The 19,141-nt window shown below is 31.4% G+C and overlaps 2 protein-coding genes across 4 annotated transcripts in view; one reads left to right on the top strand and one right to left on the bottom strand.

Moving 5' to 3' along the window:
• Positions 1 to 8,494, bottom strand: part of LOC126888455 (short/branched chain specific acyl-CoA dehydrogenase, mitochondrial-like) — a 32,341-nt gene extending 23,847 nt beyond the window's left edge. The window contains exon 1 of the mRNA XM_050656770.1: positions 8,337 to 8,494. The gene's annotated coding sequence lies outside the window, so the exon portion shown is untranslated. The remainder of the gene's footprint in view (positions 1 to 8,336) is intronic.
• The window catches only part of LOC126888454 (uncharacterized), an 86,910-nt gene that overhangs the window by 51,932 nt on the left and 15,837 nt on the right, over positions 1 to 19,141 (top strand). For all 3 annotated transcript variants that reach the window (XM_050656768.1, XM_050656767.1, XM_050656769.1), the window contains one exon: positions 12,683 to 13,263. In XM_050656768.1, the coding sequence (XP_050512725.1) occupies positions 12,683 to 13,263 (581 nt within the window). The remainder of the gene's footprint in view (positions 1 to 12,682; positions 13,264 to 19,141) is intronic.

Below are 19,141 nucleotides of genomic sequence, written 5' to 3'. Positions count from 1 at the left end.
AAATAAACAAACCAAGACACGTTAAATGCTACTAGGAGCACTCCCCAATCATAATTTACAATGGATCAACTTTGGAAATCATGATTTGGGATTTACAATATATATACGTTGTAAAGTATGATTCGGGAGTGCTCCTAGTAGCATTTAACGTGTCTTGGTTTGTTTATTTCTACTGCATCTTGATTGTAAATTTAGTATAGACATGTTTTATGTCTTCCTGTGTAATACACTGATGCCTTTATCGAGTACGATACGCTAAATTAATTCTATGAACTAAACATAAGCAAGTAACTTTTTTCTAAAGATTTTTGTCAGATTTAATGGACAACAGTGTTGTCTTTAATAGACAACAGTTATACATATATCCTTGACGTAGTTTACGACAAAAAATCTTATTTAAAATGTTCACAGTTCCATTATATTCAAATGACGGAAATATTTACTTTACTAAGTTTACTTCGGTTGTCACTCTAGAATCTAGAGGATATTGTATTTATGAAACAATGAGCTATAAAACTACTAAAGGTCGTGGAGGTGTTTCATAGATGAAAGTACAATTGGGATTAAATAGTTTTTTATTTCCTTGTATCGAAAAAATGTGGAAGTCAATGTTTTTCGATGAATACGCAATGTCAGCGAGGTTGTCGGTGTGTAGTGTAGGTACTACGTCACACCTGTGTATTATCTACGAGGGTATTGGGTTTAGATGGGTTTAGGTACACGTCGTTCCAGTGGCGGATCTACGGGGGAAATAGAGGCAATCCCCCCAACAAGGTCCAAAATTAAAGAAAAAAATGTGACTTAAACCATAGACAAACAAATTCAACCCAAAAGACCTTCCCATTCGTCATACAAGGCAAATAGGAAGGAGCAGGTTGTTGAACAAAATGTTGAAACTTATATAGTCCAGGGCGCATCTGTTTTGAGATGGACGTTGAGAGGTGACTCAAATTTTTTTGCAGAAATTGCTTGAAAATAAATCAAATAATAATATTTGAGTTATCCTCCCACTCATAATGGTTCGGAACATTGTTTAAATAATCAAAATGTCAAAATATGAAGGAAAAATTCGATTTTTTTTATTGATATTTTGATTATAACTTTAAAACTATTCATTTCTGAGAAAAGTTGTACTGACATAAAAGTGGCGCAATTAAATTTCCTGCAATACAGAATTGGTTAAAAATTTAAAAAATAGTCACCCTTGTAGCAAAATAGCAATAATTGCGAAACAAACCATACAAAAACAAGTATTCGCATTTTACGTTTTTCAACCATTTATGCTACACTTAGGACTTTCATATTTTACCCAAAAAAACTTTATGATATATTAAAACAACACTGTAAATTTCATTAAGATCGGTTTAATAGTTTTTGCAAAATAAATTTTGAAATCCAGCTGTCGCAAAAAAAATTCGTTTTTGTTTAAATATTGCAGGACTGAAAATAAAGCAGATAGCAAGTTTAATTTTTTTTTTTTTGACTTATAGAAGTGATTAATTACCACGGCGTCAGGAAATTTTTTAAATAAACATTAATTTTTGGTGCTACGCGCAGGACAGCGGTGTTCGATTCACACAAGTTGATTTCCACCAAAATTTCTTCCAATCTTTATCTAACATATTATTTTCTTACCCTATATTTTGTTGTATTTTAATATTTTAATTTCACAAAAATCAAACTAGTTTTATTATTGTTTGTGAAATATTGTTTAAACAATTGCATATGTTTAAAAATAATCAACTTTTATTCTCTAAGTTAAAATATATGAACAAAGAAAGTTTTTGCTAAAAAAAGTGTTATTTCAATGAGTATGTATTTTTATTTTGCAATAAACAAATTTATTTATTTATATCGAAATGTAATAAAAATTAGAATGTATCAATCATTATCAAAGGTCATTGGAATGCCCAATCAGAGCAAATTATCCGCTGTCCTGCGCGTAGTACCAATAATTAATGTTTATTTAAAAAAAATCCTGACGCCGTGGTAGTTAATCGATTTTAATTTTGTAAATTGCAAATGAAAGGTACAGTACACTTATATACGTAAAAAATATTTCAACTTGCTATCTGCTTTATTTTCAGTCCTGTAACATTTTGCTAAAGTGAATTTTTTAAAGTGAACATGAATTTTTTTTTGCGAAAGCTGGATTGCAAAATTTATTTTGCAAAATCTGTGGAAGCGATCGTAATGAAATTTACAGTACAGTTTTATTGTATCATAAAGTTTTTCTGGGTGGAATATGAAGGTCCTAAGTGTAGCATAAACGGTTGAAAAACGTAAAATGCGAATACTTGTTTTTGTATGGTTTTTTCTCAATTATTGCTATTTTGCAACAAGGGTGACTATTTTTTAAATTTTTAACAAATTCTATTTTGTAGGAAATTTAATTATGCAATTTTTATGTCAATACAACTTTTCTCGGAAATGAATATTTTTAAAGTTATAATCAAAAAACGAAGAAAAAAATCGATTTTTTCCTTCATTTTTTGACATTTTGATTATTTAAACAATGTTCCGGACCTTTTTGAGAGGGAGGATAACTAAAATATTATTACTTGAGTTATTTTCAAGCAATTTCTGCAAAAAATTTTGAGGCACCTCTCAACGTCCAAATGTACTAATATTTTTACAGATGCGCCCTGGTCTAATACAGAAGGGAGCAATCTACAGAAGGGGGCTAAGGGCCGGTTGTTCGAACGCTAATAAAAAATGATCATTATCAAATATTTAATTACTGTCACAACTGTCAATGTCAACTTTGATTGGGTTGCTGAAAACATAATTATTGATTACAATTATGAAATTATTTAATCAATTATGTTAAGAATTGTTATGTTAATTGATTTACCAATCTCATAATAATAATTAGTTATGTTTTCAGCAACCCAACCAAAGTTGACATTGACAGTTGTGACAGTAATTAAATATGTGATAGTGATCATTGTTGATTAGCGTGCGAACAACCGGCCATTAGGTATAGGGCTTTTCATTCACAGTCATTTGTTTCGAGCTTCTGTCATGTGTCACATAATATTAATATATCTACGTCATACGTTATGGGTGTTTACAATGATACAAACCAAAGACGTATGACGTAGATATATTAATATTATGTGACACATGACAGAAGCTCGAAACAAATGACAATCGATGAAAAGCCCTATTATTACGCTACAATATTATTATTATTTATAAACGCATATTATGAAATTATTATACTACTAGATATACCATTCAGTGCGTAGTGATTTAAGTTTTAAATTATTTTATTCGGTGTTTAAATAATTCTTTCAGCTAGTTCTATTCGACGCATTAAATTGCATTATTAATTGTTTACATACGTCAGTTTGTAATTACATATAACAGAGATAGTTTGATATCTTAATGACAGAAAAATCTACTGAAGAAAAGATAACACTGACGAGAAACGATAAGAGAACTATTATTTTCAAAAATACAAATAGAATTGTTTTGGGTCTTAATATATTATTTTAATTTCTGATTAAACTAGACGTCAAAGCCTTAAATGTGATTTATAGGACAGGAACCAAAGCTTTTCACCTCGCAAATTTTACAGAATGGATCGATTTGCTTGAAAATTTGAGAATAAGTAGTGGATAGTCCAAGGATCAAAATCTATATGATGCCGAAAGGCGCTTTTGCCATGAGAGTGGTTGCCACCCCATCTCGGGGGTGAAAATTTTTCATTATATTTTGGCCGCAAAGGTTCATAAAAACGTTCATTCTAAACAAAAAATGTTCTATACATTTTTTTGATAAAATTAATAGTTTTCGATCTATTCGCTATCAAAAGTGTTAGTTTTGTATAGAAAACTCAATGTTTTTCGATATACCTACTCATTTACGATTCACTCTTTGCAGTAGAAAAATGTTTTTCAAACCAAGTTCTTGGGAATTAAATAACCTACAATCTTATATTGAAACATTTTTTCGTATCTCTGATGCTAATCTTTCTATTCTGAAGAAAATGGCATTTTTTACCAAACTACAAAAAATTTAAACTCCAGTCTTTTTTAAACTAATCATTCAAGTTAGTCAACTTCTAGAATCTATTAATAATACTTAAATAAATAAGAATGAATAAGGCCAATGACTAAAAATACCTCTACCTTACATTATTATGCTTCCAATTGAATTTCTCCTTTTTTTTTTCAAAAAAATATATTGATTTTTTAACCATAACGTTTTTTATTTTTTATCTTAGAAAGTTTTGTAAAAAATAATTTTGTAGGTTTTTATAAGATCTATAAGCCTATTAATATTAAATCTTTTTAAAATCCTCAGTCGCAAAAAAAGGTGGCTTTGAAAGGGTTGGTAAAAGTGGTTTTTGCATGTTATTACAAGTTTTAATTGTCAATAGCTCACTAAATTTTTTCCGTAGAAAAATTTTTTGCAAACCAGGTTCTTGGGAATTAAGCTACAATTTCATATTTAAACATTTTTTCGTATCTCTGAAGCTAATCTTGCTATTCTGAAGAAAATACCATTTTTTTCAAAACTACAAAAATTCATTATTCGCTTTTAATTCCATTTTTATTTTAAATCTAATTATTCTAAGCCGGTCAAACTTCTAGGACCTATTAATAATACATAAATAAAAAAGACCAAATAAGGTCAATGACTAATTATAATTAGGGTGGTGATTAGGGGGTTGCTTGCGATCACTTTTTCGCTGAAAAAAAATAGGGACTGGCATTCTTTTCATTATAAGTCACTTAATTTTTGAGATAGAGACTTTTTTATCTCTGGAGATAGATATTTTTAAGTACTTTAAATTAGTTTGAACAAGTTGTCCTCGAAAAATGCATAGTTTTCCCGTCTTTTGACTTTGAAACTACAATATTTAGCATTTGACGAAGAAGAGCCAACATATAATAAAGTATAGCTCGATTACTATCGTTAAAGAGTAAAGAGAAACAATAACAACAATATATTATCAAGAGTCAACTTAATATCTCATTAGTGTACAGTGTGTTAAGTCCCACAATTTTGGGACACACTGAGTCTTCCTGTTTCTTAAATAATCATGCGTCTAAGTTCAGGACTTAACACGCTTTACACAGATTGTTTTCCAATTGGACTTGACAAATTATACATACATGTAGATATCAAATTCTAACATACAGATAGTGCATTGGCTAATTTCGACCATTTTTGGACTTAACTCGATTTACGCACAGAGCACAGAAATATTGGTCATATCTTGGCGTTGTACATCTTTTTCGTCCTTGACCAGGTCGCCTTTTGTATTCCCCAGTCTCATTGTATCGCTTTACTATACGAGAAACAGTCGACTGATGGATATTCGCTGTCCACGCAATATATTTTTGTCTGCAACCCTCATTTCTTAAAGTAACAATTCTAACACACACTAATTCGCTTACATGTGGCATATCAGCAAGAAAACTGCAGAATCTAAAAATAAAACTCTCCAACTGACATATTCTAACTGACATTTCACAAATCAAGAATTGTCAAGTCGCCAAGGCTCACTTTCCATACTATGCAATGTTTGTTAATTTGTGACATTATTGCATATTCGGTTATAAAGACTATGTTTAACCATTTATTTATCTCTAATAAATTAAAATACATTAAATAAATAAATAAAAACAATACTTACCATTTCAAAGATGACAAATAAACAAATAATAACGATTGAAGATAATATATGCAATATTTTTGTCCGTGAGTATATAGGGTGAGGCAGATAACTGGCCTATTAGAAATATCTCGAGAACTAAAGGCAACAGAATCATGAAAATTGGAAAAAAAGGATTTTGAAGGATGATCTATTAAATGAAAATATTTTCGTCTCTTTGCAACTTCCGATTATACAGGAAGTTGCGTATATCTTCGTTTTTTTTTAAATGGGACACCCTGTATATTTTTACATTTTTGGATTCTCCTTAATATCCTCTTTCTTATAATATGAGGTTTTGTAATATTATACAGGATATTTTAAGAGATATCTATTATTGTTAAGAATCATGAGTATTTTCTGAGTTTTCTTAAATGAAATACCCTTTATTTTAGTATTGTAATGAAATGATATTTCATGGTACTTTTTTATGTTATAAGTATTCTCTATACCTAACTGCTTTAAAATACTGAATGGGTTGCATATGTGAGTCCATATTAAATGAAGTAAAAAAACACAGACTTACAATCAATCAATAGTGTAGAGATCGGTTTCGATCTCTACACTATTCAGATCATCTTCAGGTCGGCGTTACAAGTAGTTAAATTATGCCGTTACAAGGGATGCTTTGTAAGTTCATCGATAACATGTTTAAACGTCCAGATTATGCTAGTAGGATAGCTAGGTGAAGGACTGGGTAAGCGGACATGCTTCGTAGGTCAAAACACAGTAAATTGGAATGGATCCTGAAGGCAGATGTGTGTTGTGAAACAGAGACAGATGTATTAGTTATGAGAAAGACAACGTTCGGGTGGGAATGTTCATAAATGCAGCTAAGGTGTAAATGGACTTATTGTAAACACTTGTACGATTGTGAAGGTCTTTGCTCTTAGGTGTTTACTTGACTGGGAACAATACTAACTTTAATATTTATTCCTATTTGTCATTCTTTACTTCGACCTCTGCCCATAGCTCAAAACACCTGAGAGCAAAGACCTTCACAATCGTACAAGTGTTTACAATAAGTCCATTTACACCTTAGCTGCATTTATGAACATTCCCACCCGAACGTTGTCTTTCTCATAACTAATACATCTGTCTCTGTTTCACAACACACATCTGCCTTCAGGATCCATTCCAATTTACTGTGTTTTGACCTACGAAGCATGCCCGCTTGCTCAGTCCCTTATCTAGCTATCCTATTAGCATAAGTTGGACGTTTAAACATGTTATCGATGAACTTACAAATCATCCCTTGTAACGGCATCATTTAACTACTTGTAACGCCGACCTGAAGTTGATCTGAATAGTGTAGAGATCGAAACCGGTCGTCAAAGTATTATTAAATGATTGTCTGTGTTTTTTTACTTCATCTAACTGCTTTAATTTGTGAGTTATTGGTGATTCAAGCTAAACATTAAATGCAACAAAAAATACGTAAAATTTTATTAGGCTGGCCGTGAAAATATTCAATCACAAATAATTTTTCAGAAATATATACATATTAATCCAGACTGATCCTTAAAATTACCAATAATGGTTGAGCTATCAAAATACCTACGTAGTTAAGATTGTTGGTGCGATTAACAATTAAGCACAAATTAAAGGAGTTAGGTATAGGGAATGCTTAAGAAATAAAAAAGTACCATAAAATATCATTTCATTGCAATACTAAAATACAGGGTGTTCCATTTAAGAAAACTCAGAAAATATTCATTCCGAGTTTCGACCAACCCTGTATACTAAAATTAAAAATTTAGCTATACTAATGATTCTTAACAATAGTAGCCTATATTAAAAATCATTTGAACGTAAGTAGAGTTTTAGATGTCAAACTACTACAATTCTACAGGGTGTGAATATTGCTACGAAATTAATAAAAAAACTTAACTATCTTTTAAAATACTCTATATAACATTACATAACCTCATATTTTAAGAAAGAAGACATCGAAGAGAATCCAAAAATGTAAAAATATACAGGGTGTTTTATTTAAAAAAGCTAAGTTATAAGCAACTTCCGGTATAACCGGAAGTAGCAAATATATGAAAATATTTTCATTAAACAGACGACTCTTCAAAACCCCTTAATTCAAATTTTCATGATACTGTTGCCTGTAGTTCTCGAGATATTTCTAATAGGCCCTTTATTTGCCTCACCCTGTATAAATGAAGAACAAGAAGCGTTAATTTATAAATGAAAATTAAGATTTAATTGATTATGAAGAAAATAAAAAAAATTTTGGCTACCAAAATCACAACTGTTGTCTTGCCCTCGTATGTCGCAGGATCAAATTAAAAACAAGATTAGATCCTCGTCAAGATTACAAATAGAAGCGTTTGTTATGGTTTTTATAATTTGGCAGTAGCTTCCTGTTTCAAATTAGAAATAAAAGTTTATTTTAATAAAAATTATGATTGCAAGAAAATAATGATTTTCTATGGAGTTGTAGCTAAACAAAACCAACGAATATATTAGCGTCTGTATTCGTTGACAAAGCCTTTGAATCTAAGTTTTTGAATTTATGGAACTGAAGAAAAAATATAGCACATTTGCATATTTACAAAACAATGATTCAACCTTACACAATGATAATGCAGTATAAAGAACACACTCACAGCGCATTATACAATAGAATAATTTATTTATATTAAATGCAGAAACTTACTGTGCTATGTAAATACTTTCTCGATCAGTTGCACAGATATCAAAGTCATTCACAGTACCACTGCCGGAAAGTTTTAGATTATAAATGTAAATAAAATAAGTTTACGCGATTTTATAATCAAAGCAAGCGGAATAATGAGTTCAAAGCAGTGTTGCCATGTTCACAATTTACGCTTGTTTCCTGCGACTTTTGAATTGAATCATTGACTTCCGGTTTCACCAACGGTGGGTAGGCCGGTTTTATATACGCGTTTTTCGTCGCCTGTCTCTTGGCGACAAAAATCGCTGCGTTTTCTAAAGGCAAGGCAAGTTCTCATGACAAGAGCTTAACGAACGATACCATATGCACGGCCTGAATAAAATGTATATAGTGGCCTGTTAAGCGCCTGTCATGTGCATGAGGAGGACGGAGGACGGCACATGGAGAATCAGGAAAAACGACGATATTAACGAAATAAATGAATAGTCCAGAGAAATAAGATTTTTCTCGTGACACATCCCCCTCCAGGCCGAAACCAAATTTTTTGAGTAGTATAGACATCTATAATAATAACCTATATGTTTCCTGCAGTCAATTTTGATGATATACATAGTTATAAACAAATGAAGATCAAAAAAGGTAAATTTTCGCTTTTTTCGCCTATTACCAAAAAGTTAAGCATTTTAAACAAATTTGAGAATAAGAAACTCATAATCATATAAAAAACTTCAATATGGCGTTCGCTAAATACGTCTATTCTTATAAGTTAGAACGTTCTTATTACACGAAATTTTAAATTTCAAAGCAATTGGTCAGATAGTTTAAAAGTTATTTAATTTGTTTATCCCAAATTCATTTTTTTGCAACACTGTAAGTCAGAAAATTATGAGGTTACAGTAATACTTCGGATAGTTTATGAAAGAATAACATTTTTGTACTATTAACTTCATTTAAAAAAATGATCCGGCGTATGAAAAAAAAGTTGATTAATAGCAAGCTGAAAATTTGTTAATAGCTTAAGGGTGTCTAGTCGGATAAACTTTGATATTTTATAAGGTTAAAACTGCCCCTGAAACAGGGGCAGTTTTAATTGTGGAACAGGTTAAAAATTTGGAACGGTCAGACCACGAAAACGACACATTTATTTTGTCCGACAGAATAGACTTAAACTCTCCGAACAGAGATTAAACTCTCATGCAAAAATCAGACCGCTATTTATCACCAAATGGGCTTTTTAATGAGTGGAACATGTAGAATATGTCAAATGACAGGAATTATGACAGGTGATAAATAGCAGTCTGATTTTTGCATGAGAGTTTAATCTCTGTTCGGAGAGTTTAAGTCTATTCTGTCGGACAAAATAAATGTGCCGTTTTCGTGGTCTGACCGTTCCAAATTTTTAACCTGTTCCACGATTAAAACTGCCCCTGTTCCAGTGTTCCCATATATCAAAGTTTATCCGACTAGACACCCTTGAGCTATTAACAAATTTGCAGCTTGCTATTAATCAACTTTTTTTTCATACGCGGGATCCAGACCTATAATTTTAAACAGTGTAAAATTATTTTGCAAAAACATGTCGATTTTTTGCTTACTTATAAACAATTAGAATAACTTTTTAACCGTTACCCGTAAAAAAATTATTTTTTCATATTTAGAAAGACTGAATTTTTATACATATTTAGAAAGAAAAACAATTTTCCCTAGGCCAATTAGGGACGAAGTTAGCCCTCCCCCTTTTTTTTAATTCACATGATCTTGCAAAATAATTTTGCAATATTTAGAATTATTTTTTGTCATTTTTTTAATTAAATTAATAGTGTAAGCGTAAATCTTCTTTCATAAACTATCCAAAGTATTACTGTAACTTCATCATTTTCTGACTTATTCGCGGTGTGCAAGTACGTACTTGGAGGGGATACGAGAAACGATCGTGCGCGAATAGCGGATAACTATTACAACTTTCTTAAATAATTCATATTGTCAATTGAAATTGTCAAATTGACGTACATTTCATACCTACTGTCATTGTAGAAGAAAAATTATATATTGCTCCACAATATTGATGATATGCAATTATTATAAAGGTAAATTTAATTAATTGTATTTTGCTTGCTGTACTGCATTTTAATAACTAATTTTATTTACTACATACAATTGTTTACTTTTTAATAACATAACCTGAACCTTACTTTGTCTTCTTATTATATTTTTGGACTATGGCCTTGACAATTATCCAGTAACCGGGACTAATATAATTGGCCAATATAATTAAAAGTGTGAAGAAAGTTGCTGAGCGTAGAAACCAGGTGTCGCTTTGCCGAACTTGCACGGTCCCAATATGTATGCATGGCTATAAGATTTCTTTAGTTACAATATTCATATTGATACTTAAATAAATTGTTTTTTGTCTCAAACTTGGGCATAATCTTTTGGGAAGCAATATTTGCTCTAACAAAGCCATTTCTGCTTCAAGACCACACACACTAAGAGATGACTCAGTCACGAGTTTTATGACTCTTTTCACTGCCTGTGTATGACAGGGAAAATACGGAAAATCCACACACTGCACTTGACAACTAGGGTATCTTGCTTTACTTATATACTTTTTTAAGCCCTCGTCAGTTATCTGTTTTGTCACAGGAGGCTCAGTAATTTCTTCTTTTGTTCAGATAATTATATCAATGTAGTCATTGGCATTAAAGTTAAGCTTCGGAACAACAAACTTCCTTACACCATTTATGAGTTCCGATCTTGCCTTCAAAAGTCGCCGCAGACATAGCTCCCTTATGTGTTTTCTCTTGTCATATAACATGGAGAGAAGCAAATTTTGTGGGTTCAAATTCATTCAAAAAACTAAAATGTTTATTCATTTTTGATTTATGTTTACTCCCATTGGAGTACGAAGGGAACCATTCTCGTTGGAACTTTTCCGCGTTGAGCAGATGGGACGTGAATTATAAATTGTAAAATTCCCTCATCTTCCTTAGTCTCAGCATCCGTTATGGCTTGCAAATTGTAGAAGCCTCGGAGGTGTTACCAGAGAAGGTTCCCATTGTTTTCAGTCTGGTAGGATGTAGAATGACATTTTTGGATGTTGTTTTATGTGCTATTAAATTGAAAACTTAGTTTTTTGATAGCAGTTGCTGCTAGGGCATCCCTGCCATTTCGTTCGTTGCAATCCGTGACTGCACGCCGGGTTTTGTCCTAGTTGGGTCAGAGAGAGCAGCATAATGTGCCTCCTGATGAGAGACTAATAAGTTTCGAAACCGGTAGAGGTGCTTGCTGCACTCTCTGATTGGACTGGAATAGTGATGCGGCTGTAGTTTCGTGTTGCAACGAAATTGAAAATGGGATCTGTGCTTAGATCACCCTTAATCTCTAAAATAGGGAGATTGTTTTGTATGGGAGCGAAATTAACCATAGGCAACTGGTTACAGATTTCAAATTCTTTGCCTAAAAGCCCTCCAAATTCATTAGGGCCTTTAGTTTTTCCATCCACTATGCAAAACAAATGACGCAAAGGCAATTCATTGGTATAGAACAAACAAATCAGCAACTTCAGCAATTTAGGCTTTTTTCTATTAAAGCAATTACACCATTATTAACACCGGTGTTAGTGACAGTTCCATCACAGCCGACAGCTGTTATATTGAAAATGCTCAAAGGATTGTCACCTTTAAAATTCTCCATTATGCTATCTTTTATAGCATGACCCGTTCCGGAAGCAGGAGTTATATGCACTAGGAAAGTTGATTCAGGTTCCTCTACTATTGAAATTTGCTCTTCTACTATAGATATAATGTTAAATTATATTAAGGAATGAACTAAATATTTACTATTAAATATTTCTTTAAATATGGAATTCAAGTTCAAACTTTGCCAGTTTTAGTAAAAAGAAATATTGGATTGTTGAAAGTTAAAACTAAAATGATCTTAAAAGAGTAGGTTTAAAGTGTGTATTTATCATTTAAAATAGGAATGAAGACATTACAATAGCTTTTTTTTACCAAACCAAAATCATCAAAATTTGCAAAATTGAACTAAAAATTCAAATTTTCAACCCTTTTGCGGCACCTCTAGAAATATTTTGTTTATTACATATTGAAATTATAAAAACATTTTTTTCGTTCCACCCTATGCACACTCGGCGGTAGTAAATTTATGACGTTCTTAGACGTCATCAGCATTCAAAGGGTTAAAACATCTTGGCTGTCTGAAAGATGTGGAAATTTACATTATGGTTATTTCTGCTGAGGCACTTCCGAACACTGATATCCGCAATGTTTATTTCCGCCTAAAAGATAGTTGTAATTTTGGCAGCCGGTGTAATTGTTGTGTCACTAAAGTTTATTATTTAATTGTAGGTCTCCAGCAAGTGATGTCAACGCCAAAAGTGGCCACAGCCAACAAGCGTCTCTGGGAGAACAACTTCATATCGCCAATAACCGCCGAACACACGTCAGACTCCGACCTCTCCTCCAACGACGACTACAAAAGCGTCCGCTCCAGCGTATCATCAAAAACATCCCTGGACCAGTACGTTCCCAAGCAACCGAAAAGCCTGGGCTACCTACACGGTCCGGCGGAAATCAAGATCAAAACCAATCAAAAATCAACGTACACCTCCGCTGCACCCAAACCAGTACCCGTAGTTAGGCCTAACCCCAAAACTAATTCCTATTCTAACCTCAGATCGATGAATTCTAATTTGCCAGCAAGTTACTCAAATATTTATAAGATGAGTAATCCTAAAACTCAGTCCGGTAACGCGGTTTCTAATTTGAAAACTATGGGATCGAAATTGAAAGGCTCGTATACTAGTCTGAGACCTATGAGTTCGAACTTACCAGTTGCTCCTCCTTTAATTAGCTCCAACACGACGATGACGTTAGCGAAAAGCAACAGTGTGCCACATGGCGTAGATTCCGCCACAAGGATAGTTGAAGTAAGTACATAACGTCGGCCTAATGTGAAATGTGCATAAGTCCAAAATACCTGATTTTACAGGAGAGACAAAAAACTAAATGTGTGTAACTCCACTTGTACATAACTAAATAGAATGTGAAAATTGCACAAGTCCATTTTCATAATCAATTTGTTTAATGATCAAACAATACGTTGTGTCACTTTAACGTGTACCCTGTGGGTTTACAATGAAAACACTTTTTAGTGTATAAACATCAGAAAAGCACCGATAGATAAAGCATCAGAAGCACTAACAAGAGATGACTTATGGGACTTGTGCAGATTTCATATGAGGCCCTTAGAACACAAGTGGTATAAATGCCAAGTTTTAAGAAAACTTTGTTTATAGTCGAGGAAATGAAACTGAAAAAATGGCAAAACCTCGCAATTTTTTTGTCCAGCATCGATTTGTACAAAAATTTGGGATTAGGCTCATTTCACCCTCTAGTTCATTTTCTATATTGAGCCGTTGTACGCTTTTGGTTCTTTAAGGGTGAAAACTACCCCTAAAAAAACTACATGTATAAAATTATAAAACAACATTTTAAATTTTAATATTGTCAACATTTGGTTCTTATTAGTTACATAATGATTGTTTTATGTTTTAAGATATACTATCATAATATTTCAACCCTTAAAACCATCCTTGTTGGAGCTATATATAAAAAATTACTTATCCTAAAAGAATAATTTCGGCTTGCATCGATTTACATAAAAATTTGGGATTAGGATCATCTCACCCTGTACTTCATATTCTATAACACGCTCAAGGGCGTCGATTATTTTTAGGGGTGTAAACTACCCCTTATTGTCAAAAATTATATAAAAACATTGTAAACTTTAACATGGGTAAAATTTGGTTTTGATTGGCTAAAAATAATGATTGTTTTATGCTTTAGGATATAATATCATAATATTTCATCCCTTAAGAACATTACAATTTTTATAAGTAGATAATTTAATAGATCTATACAGGAAAAAAGTAGAATTAAAGAATTACAAGAACATTTAGTTACACAAAAATACGAATTTACAAATATGTAGAAGTACAAAAACAAATAGTTTTTAAGTCATCTTCCAGTATACGAACCAGTTGTGTGATATTATACATGCATTGAAAATGTTCCATAAGCGGACTATTCGAATATTTCGAAAAAAAAATTCGTTTCATAAACATAGCTCCTGCAATTTTGGCGATAAAAAGTTTTTTCAAAAATGATTTTGTAGGATTTTTGAAGAACTATAAGACTGTGTAAATTAAATTCCGTTAGATCCCTTACTTTTTAATTGGGGTGGGTTTAAAGGGCTCGAATAAGGGGGTGTTTGCTCGTAAATAGAGGTTTTAAACAGCTATATCTCGCTACCTATTCACTGTAATGAAAATCTATGCACAAGGAAAATTTAGTTATTAAAAAAGCTACAATTTAGTAATCTATCATTTTTTTCGTATCTCCAGTATTTTCGGAGATATTTGGAAGTAAAAGGTGAAAAATACGAAATGGCAAAAAATCAATTTTTCTTTAAACTTTAATTTTTCTAAAATTAGGCCTTTTAAATAGGTCAAACTTCTTGGGTGTATTGGCAATACACATATACAAGGAAAAACAGAAAGGTGAAGACCAATTTTTAATTAGGAGGGTAGTTAGGGGGCTATTTTCCGTGATTTTTTCGTAGAGAAAAGCAGGTACCGACCTTTTTTCGATCATAAGTCGCTCTATTTTCATATTAGAAATTTTTATTATTATTTTTTGAAAGTAATTACGTATTTTTTATGGGAAATAAGCCACAATTTTACTAAAAAATGAATTTATTAACGTTTCGAAGCCCAAATCGGGTTTCGTTGTCAAAATACAAAATACTATTAAAATAAAACAAACATGTTGTTGCTAAGTAAAAAAATTCTTCTAATAATTTATTTAATCTGACTCATTTATATTGGCAATTCAGACGTATATTATACATTTTAAAGTAGAAATGGGCTCTCCTTTATCTCCATTATTGGCTAATATATTTATGGAGGATTTCGAAACTAATATCATTTCTAAACAAAATTTAAAACCCACAGTATGGTGGAGATAAATATGTAGATGATGTGTTTTCAATATGGCCTCATAGATCAGAATTGTTGGATACATTCCTGAATATTATAAACGATCAAGAAGAGACAATAAAATTTACAATGGAAAAGGAATACAATAACACTTTGCCTTTCCTCGATGTTTTAGTCTCAAAGAAGGGTACTGGATATGAGACTCAAGTGTATAGAAAACCAACACACACCAACAGATATCTCAATTACAAATCAAATCACAACATCAACGTTAAAAAGGGAATCATTAAATCCTTATATGATAGAGCCAAAATTACTTGTTCTAACGAAAATTCATTTTTAGAAGAAAAACAATTGTTAACATCTGTTTTATTAAAAAATGATTATCCTTTATCGTTTATAAATAAGGAATTGACAAGATTAGATCGAATGGAACAGAACAACTTAGAACGGGATCCTACAACATTCACAAGAAATAATACGAGGAAAATAACAATACCATATATAAAAGGACTATCCGAGAAACTTAAAACGATAGGAAATAAATTCAACATTTCAACAACATTCAAAACAACAAACACATTGAGATCTATTCTATCTAAAACTAAACCTAACAATGAACAAGAAAGAACAAAGAATTGCATTTATAGAATACCTTGTGAATGCGAACAATTTTATTTAGGTGAAACATCAAGACCATTAAACGTTAGAATAAGTGAACATCAGTCTTATATTAAAAACAGAGAATTTGATAGATCTCAGATATGTCAACACGCATGGGATAATGAACATAGAGTTCAGTGGAGAGATTCAAGTATAGTCCTGAAAGAATCAGATAGTAAAAAGAGAAAAATCAAAGAAGCGGCTCTAATTATGCTAAATGAAACCAATTGTGTCGCAAATTCCTCGGTAGAATGCAGTAGGATGTGGTTACCCATACTGAAAGAGGAAGTCAATAGAAAGAAAATACCACGATTAGTAAGTCAATAACATATCGAGTTAGTACAAATTCTATATTTTAGTATTACTTATTATATATCTATGTAATATTAATATTATTTATAATTTAAACATATTAAAGTCAGAATTTGGTATTAGTTTTTTGAAGGTAGATTAAATGTAAGACCAAATACTTACGATGTCGGGATAGTATCACGAGGTTTTTTCCTGGTTTTCCCTCGTGATTTACTATGGAATCTCTAACGCGAGAATTTTACTGTCATCGTTGCATTTGGTTGTCTTTTTAAAGACAGATCACATGCTATGATTTTTTTTTTTGCGACGGATATTCTTGAGTTGGGATTGATTTCATGTAATCGAATGAACTATCTTTTAGTAAAGTCGTCCCAGGAACGCAACTCATAAATATTGGCGATATCATTTTAAAGTCTTCTACTTTAAAATGTATAATATACGTCTGAATTGCCAATATAAATGAGTCAGATTAAATAAATTATTAGAAGAATTTTTTTACTTAGCAACAACATGTTTGTTTTATTTTAATAGTATTTTGTATTTTGACAACGAAACCCGATTTGGGCTTCGAAACGTTAATAAATTCATTTTTTAGTAAAATTGTGGCTTATTTCCCATAAAAAATACGTAATTATAAAAATACCACAAGGAAATAGCTTCAGAACAACATTTTTTGAAAGGTTTAATTGTATACTTGAAAAAAGATAATTTAAGTTTTCCTCAAAAATGCAAAGTTTTCCCGTTATTTGGCTTTGAGTATTTCAAATTATGCATTTGACGAGAAAAGCTAACTTAACATGCCGTATCTCGGTTTGTATTGGTCTTAAAGATATTATAGAAAAAGAATTTGGTTTGTGTTACTAAAAGATACAATTTTGGTATCTGCAGTTTTTTTGATTAAATGCATATTTTTCGAGGTATGTATTTTTAAAAAACCCTCTAAAAAGTCCATTTTTTCGACGAAAAACTGTTACTTTCAAGTGCGAGTAACTCGAAAAATATTAGTTTTACGAAGAAAATGTAAAAAATATTTTTTTCTTAGAATTACTTTTTACATCGATTTACATGGTTAAAATGTAATAAAAAAATTCCCACCCCCGACATGGGGTGGCAACCACCCCCAAGGTTTTAGGGCACTGTGGCATGATATAGAAAATGATCCTTGTACTATTCCCTACCTTCTATGAAAATTTCAAGTAAATCCGTGCTTGACGAAAAAATTGCGAGCCAAAATGCTTCATTTCCTCGACTAATAAAGTTCTAGACAAAAAAAAATCTAGGGGGTAGGTACTACTTAGCATATTTTCAATGACATGACATGTCATTTTTGATCATTTTATTGTTAGTTTATGTAGAAAGTTTGAAGTCACCATGTTTTCTATGTGTTTGCGAGTCCATTTTTGTATTTAAAACATAATTTTCTAAAATTGTCACTTAGTCCCCTTTGTTCTAAGGGCCTCATAAGGTTTTCTACATTAATGAACATGCAGATTTCATTTTCACAATTTTATCAAAAACTAGTAAACTTTATTAGAAGAAAACAGAGCCGTATATAGCTTTTGGGTAATGCTAACAGATGCCATCAAAAGTCTAAAATTGAATATTTTGGACTTACGCATTTTTCATAATTAGGCCGACGATATTTTCTTTTTGGAATAATTGTTTGTATGTAGAGTTACACACACCCAAACTTATATGGAATCACCTGATATTTCTTATTATTTCGTGCGAATTAAAAAAAACGAACACGCGAAGTCAACAATATTTATTTTAAAACAATTTAATAACAAATACAGAACAATTAAATTAAACAATAAAGTATTTAACAAACAAATTGAAACTAGTTGTTTTAAAGTCAAATAGCAAAAAAAATTTCAATGTAAAACAAATAATGTTTAAATTGTTTTTATTTATTTTTTTTGTGTTTTTTGGTAGTCAGTGTTCACTCCTAGTCCTTATAGCCCTATCAGGGAACGCAAAATTTTACGAAAACCTCCAAAAAAATAAAGGAAGGATAAAAATTTCGCAATAGGTAGTTGAAATTGTCTATTATTATACAGGGTGTTTCATTGGGAAACCGAAATACTTTAATGGTGAATAGAGGTCACCGAGCCGGTTCTAGATATAGTACATTTTTTGCCCTACCGACTTTTATAACCGAGTTACAGGGTGTTTTATCGATTTTGCCCATTTCTTTCCTAAGCCATAACTTTAGAACCACCCTGTATATTTTTTTGATATTTGGTACACCTATGTCTCATTCAAAACCCAAACGACCGACATACTAACCATAAGAAAAATCCAGGTCCGGATTAACAAAAAATTATAAAGTAATTGTGACCTTAAAACAACACACAACACCCTGTATATTGAAATTTTGAAAATCTGTTTGCATATTTAAAAAGAGCACAAAAAAGTAAGTTTAATGGTTCGCTTCAATTTTTCGGCCAGACAATTTTATGACTTTCATTTTGAAATTATATTAAATTTTTTAAGAACTTTGACATTAAAAAGCAGATATTATTAACTTTTAGTTATAAATTATTAAAGTTAATGAATAAATACTAATTTTAAAAATAATCAATACTTATTTACCACATTGGAACGACCCAATTACTAGTGACAAGAAAAATCCAGGTCCGGATTAAGAAAAAAATATAAGTAATTGTGACCTTGAAACAACACCTTGTACATTGAAATTTTGAAAATTTGTTTGTGCATTTTAAAAGAGCATAAAAACTGCGTTAAAAGATGCATGTCAAATTTTTGCGCAAATAATTTAATTACGGCAATTTTGAGATCATATTGATTAATTCTGTCAAGGTCACAAGAA

This window comes from Diabrotica virgifera, chromosome 7 (assembly GCF_917563875.1).
Source record: "Diabrotica virgifera virgifera chromosome 7, PGI_DIABVI_V3a".
NCBI classification, from domain to species: Eukaryota; Metazoa; Arthropoda; class Insecta; order Coleoptera; family Chrysomelidae; genus Diabrotica; species Diabrotica virgifera.
Note: the sequence above shows the minus strand (reverse complement) of the source record. Positions and strands in the feature narration are given on the sequence as shown.